Raw genomic sequence first — 24160 nt, 5'->3', positions numbered from 1 at the left:
CAAAGCGGGAACTTTGGGATTGGCACATTGATTTCAGCTCTGGCTGAATGAGTATAAATGAAAGAGAATTTCAGTCTGTTTCCTTCGATACTAAACCTCACCCTTACTGCCTCAGTCTTGGATTGTGACCCACTGGATCTTATTCGGACATCTGGTCATTATAGATGCATTCAATTGGTTATATTATTGACCGTTGCATTGATGACTGGCTGTGTATTACAGCTACACAACTGCTGCACTCTTGTTATGATATTGGGCAGTACCTACAAGGTCATTATTGCGAACATATACTTTATGATGTAGGAACTAGCATTCACTTATAATAAATATATCATTGGTTGTTCGGAATTAAAGCAATGTTCCCCAACTCCGGTCCTCAAAAGCCACCAACAGGTCAAGTTTTCAGGATTTCCTTAGTATTGCCCAGGTGATAATTGCATCACCTGGACAGGCAAGAATTCCAACACCTGTGCAATACTAAGAAAATCCTGAAAACATTATCTGTTGGTGGCTGTTGAGGACTGGAGTTTGGGAATACTAGGTTAAAGAATCCAAAACAAGAATAAAATAGGGCAACAAACTCTATAAGCTATTCTTTATGAGATTTCAGTTTTTAAAATATATGGAACAATAGAGCATTAAAGCATGTTGTCCAGCATTCTAATAATGCAGTAGTCTTTTCAGAGACACTTACTTAAATCTCTTGACTTAGTTATTGCTGTTAAGGTGCTTGGTTTATATGTCCTAAGTAAACGTAGTTAATATACTGCGGACAGTCACTAATTTCTTCCATGGCAGTGTATACCGAATTTTCAGCATCCGAATGTCCAGCAGATGAGATTAGAGAAAATGGTTCTTGGTCCATCGTAGTAGAGTAGAAACTAAAAGAGATGAAGAAAATATATAGTGCTAATCAAAAGTCTGAACACATCTACTCAAAGAGTTTTCTTTATTTTTCTATTTTCATACATCTGAAACTGATAGCACATTCACTAAAACCAAAGGCGCCCATAACCAAAGGCTGTTAGCCGAACAAAGCTTCGGCTAAATGTTTGGCCATCACCAGTCTTCTCTCCCCTACACAAGAATGTTCATTCGGCTTAGTGCTCCTTTGTTCTCTATGAGAAAGCCACCAAAAGAAATCTCTGGTGATGACTTATCTACAAGAGAAAAATATGATCAGCGGTCTGAAAATGGACATGCCCAATTGCATTTCCCCCAACAGCCATTTGGTGTCACGGATGTGTCAGAGGCTGCAGACTGTTGCACTGCATCTTTCTGCAGAAGGTCTCAGCAGTTTGCTTTGCAGACTTCTGCCTGGTCCTTCTGACGCTAGGACCCAGTGGCCACATCCCCCGGCCCTAATGGTCACACCTGGATCTGAGTGTTTATAACTAGAGATGAGCAAATTTTTTCGGATTTTGTTCCCGAATCTGATTTTGACATATTCGAGCTAGATTCGAACACTATTCGTGCCGAATGTTTGTCTTATGATTGGTTCTGAACTTATTCGGTAATTTCTACTCTACTAATGACGTTCAGCAGTGTTCGACGAATATTGCAAAAACAATATTCACTTTCGTCCATATTCGGAACCGAATGCGAAAAAATTCACTCATCTCTATTTATAACTCCCAACTTGCTATTTGGAGTTGTGGGTAATATTTTCTATTTGCACTTCTCTGTTGAGGATTGGAGCTGTAGCAGTCTGCTAGTGTCCTCTCTGGTGTTTGTAGGACGTCCATGTTTCTCTCTGAGTCTACTTAAGCTAAGTGTCTCCCTTGTTTCATTTACCCTATCTGTCTTTAGCGGTAGTGAGGATTGACTAGCACTCATCCTGTCCTTCCCAGTGCAAGGCTTATTGCTAGGGTCAGGCAGGGATTAAGTATCCATCTCAGCGATATGTGCGGAACCTATGTAGGGACGATAGGGCAGTCAGGGTGATGTTAGATCTGTCTAGGGGTCTCCACTCCCCCCTTCCTTAGTTTTTGGTTCCCTTTCCCTTATACCTTCATGTTGCAGTTAGACTCCCTACACTGTGCATGACATTATCACCCGCCGTTCACATTTGTAAAAGAAGAAAAAAACAATGACAGTTTGTGTGATTTTTTTTCTTTTGCTGGGTTCATGGATCCCGTTTCTATGCTAGCAGAGCAGCTGCAGAGGTTTGGCACTGGAGGTGACTGACCTTCATTCTGAGGTTCAGCAGCAACAGCAGAGGCTGGAGGCTTCTATTTTGGGGGATGCTGTAGGTAGACGGGTCCAGCTTAAACCCAAAATTGCCCTCCCTGATAGATTTTCTGGGGGAAGGGACAAGTTTTTAGTGTTTAGAGAGGCATGCAAATTGTACTTTAAACTTCATCCTTACTCCTCTAGAGATGAAGAGCAAGGAGTGGGAATTGCTATTTCACTGTTGTAGGTGGAACCTCAGTCCTGGGCTTTTTCTCTACCAGTGGATTCTATGTGTCTCCAGTCTGTGGAGGAGTTTTTCAGGGCCCTAATTCTTATCTATGATGATCCTTTTGGAAGTGCATTGAGCAGCAGGGTGGTTTGCTGGTAAAAGGGAGAAAAAAAAATCTCTTTTAAACCTTCTGCCTGGGTGAGTGTGAACGAGCTGAGTGTGACCTGAGCGTAAGTGCGAACTGTGGTAAGTGTGTGACTTGTGATTCAGTGACTTTGGATTCAGGGAGTTTCCAAGGGAGGTATTACTGAATTACTGTTATATTTTATTGATACTTTTTATTTATTTTTACTTATTTTTTCTGTCTGGTGCAATCCCCATTAGGATGTGCTCCACTATTACCAATGCCATCCAGTGTACGTCTTGCCGCATGTATGAAATCCTTGAACAGCCGGTCGAGGGTGCATACTGCTGTGCGAGATGTGCGCACGTTGTGCATTTGGAAGCCCAGATACTGGATCCAAATGTCCAGCTGGCAACACTGAGATCCATAGACAATATGGAAAGGAGTCTTCTGCTCACTGAGCAGACACTCAATGGGATAGATGAGGGGGGGATGCTAGGTTGAAGCTGCAGGACAGTGCAGCAGCTAGCTGGGTGACAGTTAGAAGGCGGGGTAGAGGGGAGAGCACCAGGGAGGCTAGTCCTGATCTGGCACACCCCAATAAGTTTGCTAAGTTGGCAGATGAGGGGAGTGTCAGTGCAGGAGCAAGGCATGTCCTCTGAAAGCCAGAGGAGTGTCTGCTCCAGTAAGGGGGGAAATATGAGAGCAGGGCAGGCCAGACAGGTGCTGGTAGTGGGGGACTCAATTATTAGGGGAACAGATAGGGCAATCGGTCACAAAGACAGGGATCGTCGAACGGTGTGCTGCCTACCTGGCGCTCGAGTCCGACACATCGCTGATTGGGTTGACAGATTACTGGGAGGGGCTGGTGAGTATCCAGCGGTCATGGTGCACATTGACACAAATGACAAAGTTAGAAGTAGGTGGAATGTCCTTAAAGATGATTTCAGGGAATTAGGCTGCAATCTTAAAGCAAGGACCTCCAAGGTGGTATTTCTGGAAATACTTCCTGTACCACGTGCCACGCCAGAGAGGCAACGGGAGATTAGGGAGGTTAATAAGTGGCTCAAGAATTGGTGTAGGAAGGAGGGGTTTGGGTTCCTGGAGAACTGGGCCGACTTTTCAGTTGGCTACAGGTTCTACGCTAGGGACGGACTGCACCTCAATGGTTAGGGTGCAGCTCTGCAGGGGGAGAAAATGGCTAGAAGGTTGGAGGAGTGTTTAAACTAGGGACTGGGGGGAGGGTATTCCTTTTATAGGAGGGGAAGACAGTGCAGATAGAGACCTGGGCACAAATAATGAAATTGGGGGTGGGGCTAAAACAGTTAATAATTTAAGAAAGAATAGAGGTACAGAGAGATACATAAAGTGCATGTATACTAATGCCAGAAGCCTTGCCAACAAAATGGAGGAATTAGAGTTAATTTTGTTGGAGCATAATTATGACATGGTGGGGATATCTGAGATATGGCTGGATGAGAGTCATGACTGGGCGGTTAATTTACAGGGCTATAGTCTGTTCAGAAATGACCGTATAAATAAGCGAGGGGGAGGCGTGTGTTTATATGTAAAATAACCTTAAAACCCATCCTGCGTGATAATATATATGAATCTAATGAAAATGTAGAGTCCCTGTGGGTGGAGATAAGGGGAGGGGGGGAAAATAATAAATTACTGATAAATAAATTACTGATAGGGGTTGGATATAAGTCTCCAAAAATAATGGAAGCAACAGAGAATATCCTCATAAAGCAAATAGATAAAGCTGCGACTCAAGGAGAAGTCATTATTATGGGGGACTTCAACTACCCTGAAATACATTGGGGAACCGAAACTTGCAGTTCCATCAAAGGCAATAGGTTGCTGACAACTATGAGAGACAATTACCTTTCACAACTGGTTCAGGACCCAACAAGAGGGGGGGACACTGCTAGACCTAATATTAACCAACAGGCCTGATCGCATATCAAATATAAGGGTTGAGGGTCACTTGGGTAATAGTGATCACAAAATAATAAGTTTTAACCCCTTTCTGACATCAGACGTACTATCCCGTCCATGGGACCCGGGCCCCTATGCCCATGGACGGGATAGAACGTCTAGCGCGATCAGCGGCGCTCACGTGCTGAGCGCCGCTGTTCGCGGCTGGGTGTCAGCTGATTATCACAGCTGACACCGGGCACAATGTGTCAGGGGTGGTCACAGACTGCCCCCGACACGTTAACCCCTTGCACACCGCGATCAAACACGATTGCGGTGTACCGGGGTTAAAGGGAAGCATCGGCAGGGAGGGGGCTCCCTCCGTGCTTCCCTGAGCCCCCCACAGCAGCGCAATGTGCAGCGCTGCTGCGGGGGTCTCCATCCCTGCAGGTCCCCGAATCTAAGATGGCGACGGGGACCTTCGGGGGCCTGCAGGGAGCTGGCTTCCTCAGTGCCTGCAAAGCACAGGCACGAGGAAGCCTTGTGCAGTGCCTGTGACAGATCGCTGATCTGTGATGTGACAGATCAGCGATCTGTCACAGGACAGTGATGTCCCACCTGGGACAATGTAATAAGGTTAAAAAAAAATGTGTAAAACTAATTTTAAAAAAATCGCTAAATAAATTAATAAAAAAAAAAAATTCCCTAATAAATTCATTTTTTGGAAATAAAAAAAAAACAATAAAAGTACACATATTTGGTATTGCCGTGTCCGTAACGACCCCCCCTATAAAACTGTCCCATTAGTTAACCCCTTTAGCGAACCACTTAAAAAATAAAAATAAAAAACGAAGCAAAAAATAATGATTTAGTATCATACCGCCGAACAAAAAGTGCAATAACACGCAATCAAAAAGACACATATAAATAACCATGGTACAGTTGAAAATGTCATCTTGTCCCACAAAAAACGAGCTGCCACACAGCATCATCAGAGAAAAAATAAAAAAGTTATAGCTCGCAGAATAAAGCGATGCAAAAATAATTATTTTTTATATAAAATTGTTTTCATTGCATAAAAGCGCCAAAACATAAAAAAAGACAAATGAGGTATCGCTGTAACCATACTGACCCGAAGAATAGAACTGCTTTATCAATTTTACCACATGCGGAACGGTGTAAACGCACCCCCCAAAAGAAATTGATGAAACGCTGGTCTTTGTTCATTCTGCGTCCCAAAAATCGGAATAAAAAGCGATCAAAAAATGTCACATGCCCGAAACTGACAGCAATAAAAACGCCAACTCGTTCCGCAAAAAATAAGACCTCACATGACTCAGTGGGTCAAAATATGGAAAAATTATAGCTCTCAATATGTGGTGATGCAAAAACTATTTTTACAATAAAAAGCGTCTTTTAGCATGCGACAGCCGCAAAACATAAAAACCGCCATAAATAGTAAATCAAACCCCCCCTTATCACCCCCTTAGTTAGGGAAAAATAATAACATTAAAAGAAAATGTATTAATTTCCATTTTCCCATTAGGGTTAGGGCTAGGGCTAGGTTAGGGCTAGGGTTAGGGCTAGAGTTAGGGCTGAGATTAGGGTTTGGGGTGTGTTGGGGTTAGGGTTGGAGTTAGAATTGGGGGGTTTCCACTGTTTAGGCACATCAGGTGCTCTCCAAATGCAACATGGTGTCTGATCTCCATTCCAGCCAATTCTGCGTTGAAAAAGTCAAATGGTGCTCCTTCCCATCCAAGCTCTGCCATGCGCCCAAACAGTGTTTTACCCCCACATATGGGTTATCAGCCTACTCAGGACAAATTGCAAAACAACTTTTGGGGTCCAATTTCTCCTGTTACCCTTAGGAAAATAAAAAATTGGGGGCAAAAATATCATTTTTGTGGAAAAAAAAAGATTTTTTTCATTTTCAAGCCCGGGCGTTATAAACTTCTGTGAAGCACTTGGGGGTTCAAAGTGCTCACCACACATCTAGATAAGTTCCGTGGGGGGTCTAGTTTCTAAAAGGGGTCACTTGTGGGGAGTTTCAATAGTTTAGGTACATCAGCGGCTCTCCAAATGCACGACACCCGGAGACCATTCCATCAAAGTCTGCATTCCAAAACGTCACTACTTCCCTTCCGAGCCCCGACGTGTGCCCATACAGTAGTTTTCTCCCACATATGGGGTATCAGCGTACTCAGAACAAATTGGACAACAACGTTTGGGGTCCAATTTTTCCTGTTACCCTTGGGAAAATAAAAAAATTGGTGACTAAAAGATCATGCTTGTGGAAAAAATACGATTTTTTTATTTTCATGCCCGGGCTTTATAAACTTCTGTGAAGCACTGGGGGGTTCAAAGTGCTCACCACACATCTAGATAAGTTCCTTGGGGGGGTCTAGTTTCCAAAATGGTGTCATTTGTGGGGGGTTTCCATTGTTTTGGTACATCAGGGGCTTTCCAAATGCGACATAGTGTCCGATCTCAATTCCAGCCAAAAAGTCAAATGGCGCTGCTTCCCTTCCGAGCTCTGCCATGCGCCCAAATAGTGGTTTGCCCCCACATGTGGGGTATCAGCGTACTCAGGACAAATTGCACAATAACTTTTAGGGTCTGTTACCCTTGGAAAAATAAGAATTGAGGGTGAAAAGATCATTTTTGTGGAAAAAATGATTTTTTAATTGTACGGCTGTACAGTTTAAACATCTGTGAAGCCATTTGGGGGTTCAAAGTGCTCACCACATAACTAGATAAGCTCCTTGTGGGGTCTAGTTTCCAAAATGGGGTCACTTGTGTGGGGTTTCCACTGTTTAGGTACATCAGGGGCTCTCCAAACGTGACATGGCGTCCGATCTGAATTCCAGCCAATTTTGCATTGAAAAAGTCAAACGGCGCTCCTTCCCTTCTGAGCTCTGCCATGTGCTGAAACAGTGGTTCCCCCCCACATATCAGGTATCAGCGTACTCAGGACAAATTGCACAATAACTTTTGCAGTCCAATTTCTCCTGTTACCCTTGGTAAAATAAAAAAAATTGAACCTGAAATATTTTTTTTGCGAAAAAAAGTTAAATGTTCTTTTTTTTAAAAATATTCACAAAATTCCTGTGACGCACATGAAGGGTTAATAAACTTCTTGAATGTGGTTTTGAGCACCTTAAGGGGTGCAGTTTTTAGAATGGTGTCACTTTTGGGTATTTTCTATCATATAGACCCCTCAAAGTGGCTTCAAATGTGATGTGCTCCGTAAAAATAAACTGGTGTTGCAAAAATGAGAAATCGCTGGTCATCTTTTAACCCTTATAACTTCCTAACAAAAAAAAATTTTGGTTCCAAAATTGTGCTGATGAAAAGTAAACATGTGGGAAATGTTACTTATTAAGTTTTTGGTGTGCCACATCTCTGTGATTTAAGGGCATAAAAATTCAAAGGTGGAAAATTGCAAAATTTTCAAAATTTTTGCCAAATTTCCGTTTTTTCCACAAATAAACGCAAGGGGTGGTTATTAATGGAGCACACTCGGACTGGGTCATGGTTAGCAGTGGGGTACCACAGGGGTCAGTATTGGGCCCGCTTCTTTTTAACATATTAATGACCTTGAAGGGGGCATAGAGAGTACAATTTCAATATTTGCAAATGACACTAAACTCTGCAGGGTAATAAATACAGAGGAGGACAATTTTATATTATAGGAGGATTTATGTAAACTAGAAGCTTGGGCTGATAAATGGCAAATGAGTTTTATTGGGGATAAATGTAAGGTCATTCACTTGGGTACAACAAACAAGATGTATAATTATGTGCTTAATTGTAAAACACTGGGCAAAACTGTCCCTGAAAAAGACCTGGGTGTATGGGTGAACAACATTCTCACATTTAGTGGCCAGTGTTAGACAGCTGCTGCAAAGGCAAATAAAATAATGGGATGCATTAAAAGAGGCATAGATGCTCATGAGGAGAACATAATTTTACCTCTATATAAGTCACTAGTGTGACCACTCTTAGAATACTGTGTACAGTTCTGTTCTCCGGTGTATAAGAAAGACATAGCTGAACTGGAGCGGGTGCAGAGAAGAGCGACCAAGGTTATTAGGGAACGGGGGGTCTGCAATACCAAGATAGGTGTTAGACGTTGGGTTCCTGTCGCTGTACAGCAGGAATCCTGAGCCTTGCATTCGGCAGTCTCCCATTCCTCTCCGGCTGCAGAGGAGGCTGCTCAGCAGACTCGTCGATTCCGGTGCTCTGCCCAGACCAGCTCTGTGGGTTTGGTTGCTGCTGCCACCTCTGGTCCAGCTATAGCAACGCATGCTGGTCATCAGCGAGCTACTCCAGGGACTGTCCTCCTTTCGGTCCACTGAGCATGCCCGTGGGACGATCTCTCATTGGAGATCGGAGGTCACATGCTCAGGTCCTTCTCCAGCTCAGATTGGACCATCAGGAAGGTCAGGAAGGTCCCGGAAGGATGCTGCTATAAAAGGTTTGCTTGGCCTCTTGGCCATGCCTAATATAGACAAAGATTAGACCATGTGGAGTAAGTGTTGTATGCATGTATGAATGTCTCTGGTGCATGACTCATTAAGAAACCCCTACCCTTGGTACGCATGTGTTGTGCAGCCTAGCCTGTTAAGCGCCCAGGTCTAGTTGTAGGTAGAGGCAGAGTCAGAGACTGGAATCAGTGTCCACCGGTGGCTCTACACGCCACGGTGCACGTGCCTGAGTCAGTGTCTCAACACTACTACCGATCCTTAAGCTGGTTCCACACCGGGCGCCCATCAGGATACCTTTAAACCCTAGCTCGTCCTGCACCTACCCCTTTCTAGTGAAATGGCCAGTGCAGAGACTAATCCCACCACTGCACTGAAACACACATAAAGGAAAGGCACAAACAGGGAATCACCACTTAGCTTTGCTCTGTTGCTCTTGCTCCCAGCAACAGAGTCCACCACCATAATGCAGCTTTCCTCCTGAATAGCTGCCACCAAGCTCTGTCAGAGCTGCAAGGAAATCCCCTCTGACTCCTTCCACACCAGGACTGTGCTGCAAGGAACTCTCTAGCTCCTTTCTCCACCAAGGATGGTTGGAAATGAACACTATTACCATCACCAGTGAGAGCACATGACACACCTTTGTAGTTAGGCCAGAGGAATCACACCTGTTAGTGATTCCCGTGTAATAACGCTAATCACCACCGGGGGCAAACTAGAACAAAAGACACCACTATGTAATAATCCTAAAGGCCACCAGGGGCAAAACCAAACTTAAGCACACAGCTTAAGGAAAAAAAAAGGTTACATGTGCTTTTAACTGTCATCATCCAACCTGGATCATGACAGGGTTATTTAGTTTGGAAAAATGAAGGCTTAGGCGTGATCTTATTACAATGTATAAATATATGCAGGGACAGTACAAAGACCTTTCTAATGATCTTATTACTCTTAGACCTGTGACAGGGACAAGGAGGCATCCTCTACGTCTGGAGGAAAGAAGGTTTAAGCATACTCACAGACACGGATTCTTTACTGTAAGAGCAGTGAGACTATGGAACTCTCTGCCATATGACGTTGTAATGAGTGATTCCCTACTAAAATTTTTTAAGGGGCTAGATGCCTTTCTTGAAAAGTATAATATTACAGTGTATATACACTAGTTTCCTTAATATTGCGTTGATCCAGGGAGCTAGTCTGATTGCCATATGTGGAGTTGGGAAGGAATTTTTTTCCCCAATGTGAAGCTTACTGTTTGCCACATGGGTTTTTTTTGCCTTCCTCTGGATCAATATGTTAGGGCAGGTTAGGATAGGATATGGGTTGAACTAGATGGACTTAAAGTCTTTCCTTGGCTGAATCCAGGCTGCGTCGCATTCAGCAAGGAAATCATTCAGCAGAAACGTATAGCTCTGAATTCCACAGGTGGTCTACTGATACCAAATGGAATAACCCTTTCTCTCAGAAGCCAATTCCTACAGGGCCTCACTGAAAGGTTAAAGGATGCATTAGCAGTGTATGAAACTCCTGTGTCTTTGTAGACTGCCATGTCCATGGCTATTCAGGTGGATAGACATCTGAGGGACAAGTGGGTAAGACACCCTGCTTCTGAACCCTCTTTCCGGGACAAGATCCCGGTGTTGGAGGAAAGGTCCTGGGGTGACCCTATACTTCTGGAGTTAGAGGAACTCATGCAGTTGGGAGGTGCATTCACATTGCATGTTTCCCCTGACATTTTTAAGAAAAATGGTGTGTGCTTTTTTTTTTGTGGGAAGAAGGGACAATTTATTAGGGCATGTCCTGCAATTCTAAAGCACAAAGAGACTCGATTAACCTTTGGGAGCCTTGAGCTTGATAATCAAGGGGTGTGTTCATCTTCAACCTGCAATTCTCGTTTTGTCCTGACAGCAGAGGTGGTGCTAGAGAGCAGGTCTGAAAAAATATGTGTTTGTAGGCAGTGCAGCTGGAGTCAGTATGGTAGATGCTGAGTTTGCTAGAGCTATGGTTTTGTCTGCTCTAACTTGGCTAAACCTATTCTTATTTGTGCCATCGACTCAACACCACTTGCACAGAGAACACTGACACAAATTGTTCATAACATTGACTGAAGGGGAGTCTTTTAATTATGAAGTTATCCCTTGTTACGTCCTGAAGGGTCTCCACCTCCAATTGTTCTGGGTTTGCCCTGGTTGGTGAAACATAATCTAACTGTGGTTTGGCAACCCAGAGAGATTGTTAAATGGGGAGATTACTGTCATGGTAACTGCCTAAATGTTTCCCTTTCTGCTGTATCTACAGGGTCCTTACTGGCATTTTTTTTGTGGCTTAGAGGATCCTGTCCCAATTTTACAGAAGGGGGTAGGCATCTCAGCCATGTACTGACCTGGAGGGTAAGGTGTTGGAGGCTCAGGAGAACACCCCTGCCTCCTGCCCTTCAGGGAGGTTATTTGTGCCATCTAAATTGCACAGCAAGGTAACTAGAGAATTTTTTTAATTCTGTACTTGCTGGCTACCCAGGTGGTAAGGCAACCGCGGACCTCCTTTCTAGTCGTTTTTGGTGACCGGGGTTACATTGGGATGTGGTTAAACAAGAGGCTACCTGCAGTGTTTGCGCACATTCTAAGGTACCGCATACCCGTCCATCTTGTCCTGTTTCACCACTACCTGTTCCTAACAGGGTCAGGGGAGACAGGTATAAATGCTTGACTGTAAGTAAACACGTGCCAGGTCCAGATATGAATGTGAGTGACTTTGTGTGGTTGTCTACCAGGAATTTCAGGTTGAGGGTTCCTTCTTGGAAGTTCGGACCTAGATTTATTGGTCCCTATAAGATAACTGCCATCATTTGTTCAGAATCGTTTTGTCTTGAGCTACCTCAGACTCTTAAGGTCTACAGGAACCCCTTGGGCCCTCACCCCTACCGTCTCCCCCAATTATGCACTTATCGCGATTATCCCGATTCCGCCCGCAGCTGTTAGGGGCACATGTCAGCTAGTAAAATCAGCTGAAATGTGCCGAAAAAGATGTAGGCTCATCGGAGGAGCCCACATCAAAGGGGCAGACCCGACATGCGTCGTACATGTATGGTGCATGTCGTGAAGGGGTTAAGGCCACGTGCACACATTGACTATTTGGTGAGGTTTTTCATTTAGTATTTGCAAGCCAAAATCAGGAGTGATAAATGCAGAAGTGGTGCACGTGCTTCTATTATACTTTTCCTCTGATTGTTCCACTTATGATTTTGGCTTAAAAATACTGATCTAAAATACTGACCATATACTGAATGTGTGTACATAGTCTAAATATTGTACACATGTATAATATAGATAAATAACTAGTTTATGTATTCAGTTATTTATACCCGAGTTAGCTGCATGGTTGGCAACAACACTTATGGGGTTTTAATCCTCATATAGAGGACTTGACCACTATTTCTTTTATTTTGTGCACTTCTAATTTGTCACATTTTTAGTGTTTTTCTGTATACACATATATTCATTTTTTTCACTTTTATTTTCTATGCCGTTTCACTTTTTAAATATCTGTGTATGTATTTTACTTAAGTTAATATGGTATATTATTTAGTGGTCCAACTAGTTGTCTCAGCCCAAGATAAGATATGATGTTCATAAATACATTATTCTGTTAATATAATTTTGAATTCAGGCCATTAGAGCATTATTTAAGGATTTCTTACTCCTCATGTCTTTTCCACCAGATGTAGACGAGTCCCATCAGAAGTAACTTGCATAAGATGATGCTCCCTCCAATTGCACCCAACATCACAGGTGTTTGTGTTGCAGATTGTGACCTTTTTAATAATAAAACACATATATTTAGGTGAGCTGTATATGATATTATACATATATTAAGCCATCGAAAAACAATGTAAAGCCTTCTTACCCAGATATGCTGTGCTGTGTATCTGCACCTTCTGAAACACTTTCATCCGGTAGATCTTCAATCACTTCTACTTTGATCCTTTTAAGAGTGTTAACATCACCAAATGTGACCGTTCTACACTGGTAGACGCCAGCATCTGATTTTTGTAAATTCGTAATATTGATTGTGATGATACCCTTGTGATGATTGTCAGAGATATCAGCACTCACATTTATTTTTTTGCTGAACAACCAATATGGTTTTGTACTAACGACACCCTTACAAAATCCAACTTCATCTTCTTTACACCATATCTTCTTTTTCCAACGATCTGCACGTTGCTGATATGGACAAACGATGTTAAGATTTTCTCCTAGTTGTCCCGAATAAATAGTAATATCTTTTGCCAAACTCCAGCCTGATATACCTGATAAAAGACATTATCCCAAGTAGAAAATTGAATTATAAGAAAAATGTAAACGTTTTCTGCTTAGGGGGCATTATATTAACTAAAAAAGATGTAGAGCACTTAAAGAAAGTGCACATTAAATGTCATTTCAAAATAATTTGTTGAATTGCTGTTATAATGAACACTACTTCATACAAGGAATATTAATGGAGTATTAGCCAATGAAGTATTAGCCTATCAATTCTACATTGAGAAATATTTTGATCACCGTTAACAATTGAAATTTACACCTGTACGATGTATGTTTCAATGCTTTTCTAAAAAAACTTTATCAAAACATAAAATGAAATGCTGTATTAGTAATCTATATATACATTTTATACAATATTTATATGATCATACATTAACTATTTGAATTCGACAATACTTTAGGTATGTGAAAATATTATTTCTCGATTGTCATGAAGCTACTCACATGTATAACTGAAAATAATATTTGGCAAATAATAATTTGGACTAACAATAAAAAAAATCATGAGATTGTATTTTAGAGGTGGTTTCTTACCCAGTAAAATTATGTTGAAGAAGAATAAGAAGCATTTGTCCATTTTTGCAGTCTGCAGAGACGCCAATCTAGAAGATCCTCTTTTCTTTAAATGTTTCAGACAATGCAGTGGCAAAAACAAATTATTAGCCTTTGTACTGATGATTGTGCAATGTACTTAGCTGGTTGCACTTTATTTTTAACTAAATACTCAAATATATGAGCCATGTGATGAGAAGAAGCAGTGTACAACTAGAATATGTGGCAATTTTCTGACTGCTATTTTAATTAAAGTTACAGTATCATGCATAATATTATATTTTAAAAAAGACCTGTTACTTTTTCACAAAATTGAATTAACCACTTTTACCCCAAGACTGTTTTCACCTTCATGACCAGGCCAAATTTTACAATTCTGACTAGTGTACACTAGTGTCACTTTTTGTGGTAATCACACTGGAACTCTTCGACGAATCCCAGTGATTCAGAGATTGTTTTACATATTTTACTTCATGATAGTGGTAACATTTGTTAACTATGACTTGCGTTTATTTTAATTTTTATGCCCTTAAACCTGAGAGCTATGTCACACCAAATAGACAATAAATAATATTTACCACAATCTTTTTAAACATATTTTTTTGTTAGGAAGTTATAAGGGTTTAAAAAATGACCATCGATTTCTCATTTTTCCAATAAAATTTACAAACCCATTTTTTTAGGGTCCACATCACATTTGAAAAATCTGTATTTTGAGGGGCTGATATGACAGAAACACCCCCAAAAATTACACCATTCTAAAAACTTCACCCATCAAGGTTATCAAAACTACATTCAAGAAATGTATTAACTCTTCAGGTGCTTCACAGGAATTAATGGAATGTGGAAGGAAAATATGAACAGTTAAGTTTTTATCACAAAAATTGTACTTTAGTCCCCATTTTTTGTTATTTTCACAAGGGTAATAGGGGAATATGAGCCACAAAATTTGTAGTGCAATTTCTCTTGAGCACGCCATTACCCGATATGTGGGGGGAAAACTACTGTTTGGGTGCACGGCAGGGCTTGGAAGGGAAAAAGCACAGTTTGACTTTTTGAAAGCAAAATTTGCTGGAATCATTAGCGGACGCCATGTCACTTTCAGAGAGCTCCTGATGTGTCTAAACAGTGGAAACTGTTACTCCGTCCCTGTGTACTCACCCGGCCATCGCTCCCACGCCACAGCTTCCCGCCGCCCGACATCCACGGAGGTCGCCTCTGGCAGGTGCGTGGCCGGCGGCATCCCTGCATGCAATGCGCATGTGCCATAGGCCACGCCTCCCTCCTGCTTCTTGTGCTCTGGCTATGCCCTGACCCGGAAGCACCTCCCTGACTAATGGCAGACCAGACAGGAGCATATCAGGCCGCTTCCCCTGAGGGAGGTGCCTGATTGTTGTGTTTCCTAGCACACTGGCCTCGCTGCATCATGTGCTCTCGGCTCCTGCAGTTCCGTTCTTGCCTGCTCTCCGCAGCAGCCTCTCAGTCCTGCTACCTGGGTTCCTTGCTCTCTTCCGCAGTCCTGTCTCCAGTGTTCCTGCCATCCTACTCCAGTCCTGCCTCCAGTGTTCCTGTTCCATCCTGCTCCAGTCCTGCCGTCTTACTCCAGTCCTGCCTCCAGTGTTCCTGTTCCATCCTACTCCAGTCCTGCCATCCTACTCCAGTCCTGCCTCCAGTGTTCCTGTTCCATCCTGCTCCAGTCCTGCCGTCCCACTCCAGTCCTGCCTCCAGTGTTCCTGTTCCATCCTGCTCCAGTCCTGCCATCCTACTCCAGCCCTGCCTCCAGTGTTTCTGCTCTGTCATCTATACTTCAGTCCCACAGTCCTACTCCGGTCCATCCTGAGCCACCCCTCTCGGTACCAGCTACCGTGGTACTCGAACCCCTGGGCCTGCTCCTAACGGTCCCTGTATAGGGGTCGGTTCCACCTGGCAGCTCGCCCGGGGCCCCTCGGTGCCACGGTCCAGAGGGTCCACTCCTGGAGTTTCCGGCTCCAGACTACCCACGCTAACAGAAACTCCCCACAAGTGACCCTATTTTGGAAACTAGACCCCTTAAGGAAATAATTTAGATGTGTGGTGAGCACTTTGAAGCCAAAGGTACTTCACAAAATTTTACAAAATTGATCTGTGAAAATGAAAAAAATATTTTTCCCACAAAAATGTTGTTTTAGCCCCAATTTTTCTACTTTTTACAAGGATATCAGGAGAAAATTTGTTGCACAATCTCTACGGAGTACAACGATGCCCCATAGTAAAACTACTTTTGAGGCACAGTGCATAACTCATAAGGGAAAAGTGCCTTATTAGATTTCAGATTTTGCTGGACAGGTTTGACGGCATCATGTCACACTGGCAGAGCCCCTGAGGTGCCAGAACAGCAGAAAGACCTATAAGTGACCTCATTTTACAAATTACACAGCCAATGAATTCATTTAGGGGTGCAGTGAGCATATTGACACCACATGTGCCTCGCAGAATTTTATACCATTAGGCGGTGAAGAAAAAATAATTACAATTTTACAACTGAAATGTTGTTTTAGCCCCAAGTTTTCATTTTTTCTAATGGCAATTAGGAAAAATGGACCACAGTTTGTTGTAAAATTTTCTCCTGAGTGTGCCAACACCCTACATGTAATTGGGAAATACTTTTCAGTCACAATGCAAAGCTCAGAAGGGAAGGAGAGTCACATTATAGTGCAGATTTTACTTTTAAGCTTTGCTGGCGCCATGATCCACTGGGAGAGCCCCTGAGGAGCCAAAACAGAAGAACTCCCCATAAGTGACCTTATTTTACAAACTACACCTCTCAATGAATTAATCTAGGGTTGCAGTGATCATATTGACCCCATAAATGTGTAACAGAATTTTATACCATTAGGCAGTGAAGAAGAAATAATAAAACTTTTACCACCAAAACTTAGTTTTTCACATGGAGAAATGGTAAAAATGGCACCAAAATTTGTCACACAATTTCTGCTGAATGTAGAAATACTTCATATGTGGCTGTACAGTACTGCTTAGCCACACCGCGAGACTCAGGAGGGATTGAGCGCTATTTGCCTCCGGTAGTGCAGATTTTCCTAGAATAGTTTGAGGACTCCATATACAGAGCCCCTAATTGCTAGGAGAGCAGAATACCACATCAAGTGACCCCATTTTGGAAATTATACCAATGTGGGAATTTATCGACAGGTGTAATTATGATTTTAACTTCATGGGTGTTTTACAGAAACAAGCAGTAGTGCATGTTGCTGAGTGAAAATTGCAAACTGCCATTGTAATGCCCAATACATTGTAGTGCCCAGTACGTTGCAGTGCTCAGCTTGTGCTTCTGGAGACACATACCCATAAATTAGGTAGATGACACATGTTGTTTAGGCACACTGGGGCTCAGAAGGGAGGGGGTCATTTGGATTTGAGAGCAGAGAATTTGCTGAATTTCTTTTGGGGGGCAAGGAGCCATTTAGATTTTCCAGAGCCTTTGTTCTACCAGTAACATGGAAGCCCCTATATTTCTATCATAACATGGAAGCCCCTATATTTCTATTAACAGATGATGGACCTGAGTGGGGACTTGCTTTCTTTTTTGGAATGATTTGAAGCTTTTGTTGGGAACATTTTACATAACATTTGAGATCACATTTACCCTGCGCTTTATGCTAAGCAACTACTTTGGTGTTTTCATTTAAATCTCCAAGGGATGTGATTCAGATGAAATCCCTGAGAGACGCATTCTCTATAACGAGGCAGCAGAGTTACTCTGGACTCCATCTGGCCTCTGTTGAGTGGTATCCTTCTTTTTAGAAATGCACAAAACTCTCACGAACTGCGCTTTTATACATGCCTAAAAAGCTGGACACCGCTGGATCACTGGGCAGACAGTGTCCACAGTGCCTCCATCTGCTGCAGAATAGGGAATCTTCTGCCAGGGTTCCATTTGAATCACGTATTTAAGAGATTTACACAGAAATCCACATGTAAGTGCTTAGCAGAGTGTAGAATAAATGTGCCTTAGGTTGGTGGTGACACTTGCAAGAAATTCACGCGAGTCTTTCGCTTCAATACCCGGCACTGCCACTGGCACTCGGATCAGAGCCCTCAGCTGCATAGAAATACATGCAGCCACACACTCTGGTCCCAAGTGCCGGCGGCAGTGCCGGGTAGTGAGACGCGAGACTCATGCAAGTTTCTTGCAAGTGTGACCCCGGCCTTACTAGGATCTTTGGGAGGCAGGATGAAAAATCAAAGGCAGGTGAAAAATTGGTTTTATTTATTTTTTTTACGATGTTCCTGGTACAACATAATTGATATAATCTTTATATCTTTTTTATGTTTGGCTGTTGTCATACACTAAAAGATGCTTTTTATTGCAAAAACAAGTTTTTGCAATTCCATATTTTGATAGCACTAATTTTTCCATATTTCATTTTTCCTGAGTCATGTGAGGGCTTGGTTTTTTTTCATGAATGGTTCATGTTTTTGTTGGCACCATTTTCAGGCACATGACATTTTTTGATCACTTTCTATTTGGATTTTTGGGAGGCAATTCAGGAATTGTTTTTTTTTAATTTTTTTTATGCAGTTCCGCGTGTGCCAAAATTAATAAGGCAGCGTTATAATTTACGTCAGGTCGACTGCAACAATACCACATTTATATATTGTTTTAATGTTTTATTCTGAGAGCTATACATTTTTTTTTTCCACTGATAAGTCGCCATACAGCTTTTTTTTATGGGTCAAGATGATGTTTTCAGCAATTCTATTTTTATTTTTATTCCTATTTTTGCCTCCGTTTTATTGTAATTTTTGTTCAGTGATATGATGAAAAATCATATTTTTTTGCCACTTTTTAAATTTTTTTTTATGATGTTCAAACTAGTGTGACAGTTTTATAGGTTGGGTCGTTCCAAACGCGGCCATACCAAACATAGACTTTTTTGTGTTTATTTTTTTTTCCATAAAAATATTTATATACAGTTGTGGCCAAAAGTATTGACACCCCTGCAATTTTGTCAGATAATACTCAGTTTGTTCCTGAAAATGATTGCAAACACAAATTCTTTGGTATTATTGTCTTCATTTAATTTGTCTTAAATGAAAAAACACAAAAAGAATTGTCCTAAAGCCAAATTGGATATAATTCCACACCAAACATAAAAAAGAGGGTGGACAAAAGTATTGGCACTGTTCGAAAAATCATGTGATGCTTCTCTAATTTGTGTAATTAACAGCACCTGTAACTTACCTGTGGCACCTAACAGGTGTTGGCAATAACTAAATCACACTTGCAGCCAGTTGACATGGATTAAAGTTGACTCAACCTCTGTCCTGTGTCCTTGTGTGTACCACATTGAGCGTGGAGAAAAGAAAGAAGACCAAAGAACTGTCTGAGGACTTGAGAAACCAAATTGTGAGGAAGCATGAGCAATCTCAAGGCTACAAGTCGATCTCCAAAGACCTGAATGTTCCTGTGTCTACCGTGCGCAGTGTCATCAAGAAGTTTAAAGCCCATGGCACTGTGGCTAACCTCCCTAGATGTGGACGGAAAAGAAAAATTGACAAGAGATTTCAACGCAAGATTGTGCGGATGTTGGATAAAGAACCTCGACTAACATCCAAACAAGTTCAAGCTGCCCTGCAGTCCGAGGGTACAACAGTGTCAACCCGTACTATCTGTCGACGTCTGAATGAAAAGTGACTGTATGGTAGGAGACCCAGGAAGACCCCACTTCTTACCCCGAGACATAAAAAAGCCAGGCTGGAGTTTGCCAAAACTTACCTGAAAAAGAATAAAACATTTTGGAAGAATGTTCTCTGGTCAGATGAGACAAAAGTAGAGCTTTTTGGGCAAAGGCATCAACATAGAGTTTACAGGAGAAAAAAAGAGGCATTCAAAGAAAAAAGCACGGTCCCTACAGTCAAACATGGCTGAGGTTCCCTGATGTTTTGGGGTTGCTTTGCTGCCTCTGGCACTGGACTGCTTGACCGTGTGCATGGCATTATGAAGTCTGAAGACTACCAACAAATTTTGCAGCATAATGTAGGGCCCAGTGTGAGAAAGCTGGGTCTCCCTCAGAGGTCATGGGTCTTCCAGCAGGACAATGACCCAAAACACACTTCAAAAAGCACTAGAAAATGGTTTGAGAGAAAGCACTGGAGACTTCTAAGGTGGCCAGCAATGAGTCCAGACCTGAATCCCATAGAACACCTGTGGAGAGATCTAAAAATGGCAGTTTAGAGAAGGCACCCTCCTAATATCAGGGACCTGGAGAAGTTTGCCTAAGAAGAATGGTCTAAAATTCCAGCAGAGCATTGTAAGAAACTCATTGATGGTTACCGGAAGCGGTTGGTCGCAGTTATTTTGGCTAAAGGTTGTGCAACTAAGTATTAGGCTGAGGGTGCCAATACTTTTGTCTGGCCCATTTTTGGAGTTTTGTGTGAAATGATCAATGTTTTGCTTTTTGCTTCATTCTCTCTTGTGTTTTTTCATTTAAGACAAATTAAATGAAGATAATATTTAGTATAGTATTTGTGTTTTCAATCATTTTCAGGAAGAAACTGAGCATCTGACAAAATTGCAGGGGTGTCAATACTTTTGGCCACAACTGTATATATATGAGTACAATATATTTTTAGTTTATTTTTTATTATTTTGTGAATCTTTTAAGCATATTTTTACAATTGAGGCAAATGGTTGTCACACCAGATACTGACTGGTTTTCTGATCCCCCCACCCAGGCTTCCCCAATACTGCTAACTGCACATTTTAGGCTGGCCTTTTTGTGGCCAGTCTAAAGGCCCCGTCACACACAGAGATCTCGCTAGCGAGATCGCTGATTTTGTGACACGCCAGTGAGATCGCTGTGTGTGACGGGGATCAGCGACCGGCTCCCCTGCTGGTTATCGCTGATCGTGCAGCATCGGCCAGGGCCATTTTCAATCCCTGGTCTCCCGCTGACCAGGGCACATCGCTGCATGTGGCAGCGAGAAACCAGCGATCAGCGATGCTGGATGCTGGTTTCTAATGTAAACATCGGGTATCCAGCAGCCGTGGCTGCTGGATACCCGCTGTTTACCTTGGAAACCAGCGTTCAAGTGCCGGTTTCCAAGGTAAACAGCGGGTATCCAGGAGCTGCGGCTTCTGGATACCTGACATTTACATTAGAAACCAGCATCCAGCGTCGCTGATCCTGATCGCTGGGGCTGTCTTGTGACAGCTCACCAGCGATCAGCCTAACGATGTCCCAGCGATCCCATCATGTCGGATCGTTGGTGGGATCGCTGGGACATCGTTATGTGTAACGGGGGCTTAAGGCACACATGTGCAATAATCATGCCGTCTAATCAGCATCTTGATATGCCACAGCAGTGAGGTGGATGGAATATCTCAGCAAAGGAGAAGTGTTTACTAAGGTCTCTTTGACATGTTAGTGTTTCCTGTACGTGTGGTGACAGTTTTCACACATACTGGAGACACTTACACAAGTAGACCCATTCAAGTGAATGGGTTTGTGCACATGCCAGTGTGTTTCCACGGACCATGTGTGTGTGGGTAAAACACGCTGACATGTCTGCTTTTTAGCAGCACCACGGGCTGCAAAACATCCCGCACATAAGCACACTGATGATACACGGATGACATTCATGTGTCATCAGTGTTGTGTAGCTGTTTTCGTTCTGACCAAAGTCAGGTCTGCCAGATCACTAGTGAGGCCAAATTAGGAGTTTACGCCCTTAATTTACAAGTGCTTGGAGACAAAGAAGACTGCACACACACACTGGTCGTGGGCAAATCACTTTGTCTGACGTAATGAAAAACAAGGCAATCTTTTATACCATTTACAACAATATGTAATTCTGTGGAGCTCATATGGCCCCCAGTGCTTACACCAGGGTCATACCATGTTTACAATGTACCCAGAACATGTTGTTACTTACTATTGAGAACATATATGATAACATCCTTGAAGCAGAGACTAATAGTCTGCTGTGTCCTCAGAATAAAAAACATAGCAATGAACGGCAAAAGGCAATTGAAGAATTAAAGGGAGTTAAAGGGATATAAAGGCAAACCATTAATCCTTCTATATCAAGTGTGACATGCCCCGGTGCCTGGGAATCAGCGTTACTGTTCACACTGTTCTCTGGTACCGGGTGCTGAAGACAGCTCACATCATTCTCCCCTGTTCTGCCGGCGATCAGCGCTAGTAGGGGATATATTGAGAGTTGTATTCAATTGTTAAAAGCGAGAACAGGCGACAGTATTCATCAGTCGCTGCCTGCGTTATAAATAAATACAGTTGTGCTCAAAAGTTTACATACACAGCAGAATTTTTGATTTTTTTGGCTTTTTTTCAGAGAATATGAATGATAACATCAAAATTTTTTTCTCCACTCATGGTTAGTGGTTGGGTGAAGCCATTTATTGTCAAACTATTGTGTTTTCTCTTTTTAAATCATAATGACAACTCAAAACATTTAAATGACCCTGGTCAAAAGTTCACATACCCTGGTAATTTTGGCTTGATAACATGTGCAGAAGTTGACACAAATGAGTTTGAATTGCTAATAAAGGTAACATCCTTACATCTGACCTGTTTGCCTTTAATCAGTGTTTGTGTGTAAGCAGGTTGAGGGATGCAGTGACAGGCAGAAAGCAATTTAACAGCTTTAATTTAACAGGGGATCAACTCCTCGCAGGGAAATGAAGGGTTAAATGGAAGAATAGCAATTCTATTATAAAGCATATGAAGCGTCAATGAACAAAACAACAGCAGTTCTTTGGTACAATTGGCATGCCAGGGGTCATTCAGGTTGCAGGCGCTGCTTGGGGGGTTGATAGCGCCAACAACGGCTGGGGCGGCTTGGTCCAAGGAGATTCTGTTGGCAGCGGCGGTCTGTCTTCTGGCGGCAGAGGTCGGTCTACGGCACCTTCCGCTGAGCCCCTAGTCCATGAGCATATGCGACCGGAACAAACAAAGCTGCAACACTTTTAAAGTTCACCATGGACGAGCAGGAATATGCCGGTAGCGTGGGCCATAGTCGTCTATCCGGCACCCAGTTCTCTCTCTGAGGCACGTACGCAGTACTCACGGTTGGGGCACGTACTGCACCCCACTTGATGCTAACTACCGGCTATATTGCGCTTCTCCCTCTGTAGTCCCCATTGTTGTCAGCGGGAGTCCCAGGACACAGGCTGATGCAGCCCCATATATCAAGGGACGGAGAACACCTTTCTCTGTGCTGCGTGCTGCCTGCACCCACAAGACTGACTGTTTCCGCGTGCTGTGGCTGTGTCCACTTAACCACGCCCCCTGATTCTGAATGCAAAGGTTTGTACGTTCTCTTACTCTTTCCCCCGGGCAACAGAGGAGACAGCCCTGACAGTTCCAGACATGGAACAAGACAGGTACCCACGGCCCGGTTCTCCTCCTTACATGTGCAGAAAAGCTGAGCGAGTTTTAGGGATCCAGACAGGCTCTTGTATCTTTCATCCAGCCACTGACATTTCTGGATTGTGATTCATGGGGAAAGCAAAAGAATTATCAATGGATCTATGGGAAAAGGTCATTGCACTGTATAAAACAGGAAACGAATACAAAAAATATACAAGGAATTGATAATGCCAGTCAGCAGCGTTCAAACTGTGATTAACAAATGGAAACTCAAGGGCTCTCTAAAAACAAAACCACGGTCAGGTTGACCAACTAAATTGTTGTCCCCAACTGCCAGGAAAATTGTTCAGGATGCAAAGAAAAACACACAAATAAAATCAGCTGAAATACATGACTCTCTTAAAACTAGCGGTGTGGCTGTTTCAAGATTCACAATAAGAAGGCACCTGAAGAAAAATGGGCTGCATGGTTGATTCGCCAGAAGAAAACCATTACTGCGCCACAAAGTATCTCACCTACAATATGCAAAACAGCACAGAGACAAGCCTCAAAACTTCTGGAACAAGGTAATTTGGAGTGATGAGACCAAAATTGAACTTTTTGGCCACAACCATAAACTTTACACTTGGATAGAGGTCAACAAGGCCTATGATGATAGGAACACCATTCCTACTGTAAAGCAGGGAGGTGGATCGCTGATGTTTGGGGGATGTGTGAGCTACAAAGACACATGAAAGTTGCTAGGGATGCGAAGAAAACACACAAATAACATCAGATGAAATACAGCACTCTCTTAAAACTAGCAGTGTGGCTGTTTCAGGATGCACAATAAGGAGGCACTTGAAGAAAAACTGTGCTGCATGGTCGAGTCACCAGAAGAAAGCCATTACTGCGCCACAAAGTATCTCGCCTACAATATGCAAAACAGCCCAGAGACAAGCCTCAAAACTTCTGGAGCAAGGTAA

The 24160-nt window shown here is 42.7% G+C and overlaps 1 protein-coding gene across 2 annotated transcripts in view; it reads right to left on the bottom strand.

Annotated features, from left to right (window-relative positions):
* Positions 1-579: 579 nt before the first annotated feature.
* The window catches only part of LOC141047486 (triggering receptor expressed on myeloid cells 2-like), a 52579-nt gene continuing 28998 nt past the window's right edge, over positions 580-24160 (bottom strand). For both annotated transcript variants that reach the window (XM_073542593.1, XM_073542594.1), the window contains exons 2-5: positions 13786-13870; positions 12833-13238; positions 12627-12740; positions 580-881 (exon numbers count right to left, since the gene is read on the bottom strand). In XM_073542593.1, coding sequence (XP_073398694.1) covers positions 722-881; positions 12627-12740; positions 12833-13238; positions 13786-13828 — 723 coding nt within the window. In that variant the 5' untranslated portion in view covers positions 13829-13870 and the 3' untranslated portion in view covers positions 580-721. The remainder of the gene's footprint in view (positions 882-12626; positions 12741-12832; positions 13239-13785; positions 13871-24160) is intronic.

The sequence above is a fragment of the Dendrobates tinctorius genome, unplaced genomic scaffold (assembly GCF_039654945.1).
Source record: "Dendrobates tinctorius isolate UK_male_01 unplaced genomic scaffold, ASM3965494v1 ptg000127l, whole genome shotgun sequence".
Classification (NCBI taxonomy): Eukaryota; Metazoa; Chordata; class Amphibia; order Anura; family Dendrobatidae; genus Dendrobates; species Dendrobates tinctorius.
The sequence above is the reverse complement of the archived record's forward strand: the minus strand, read 5'-3'. Positions and strand labels throughout refer to the sequence as shown.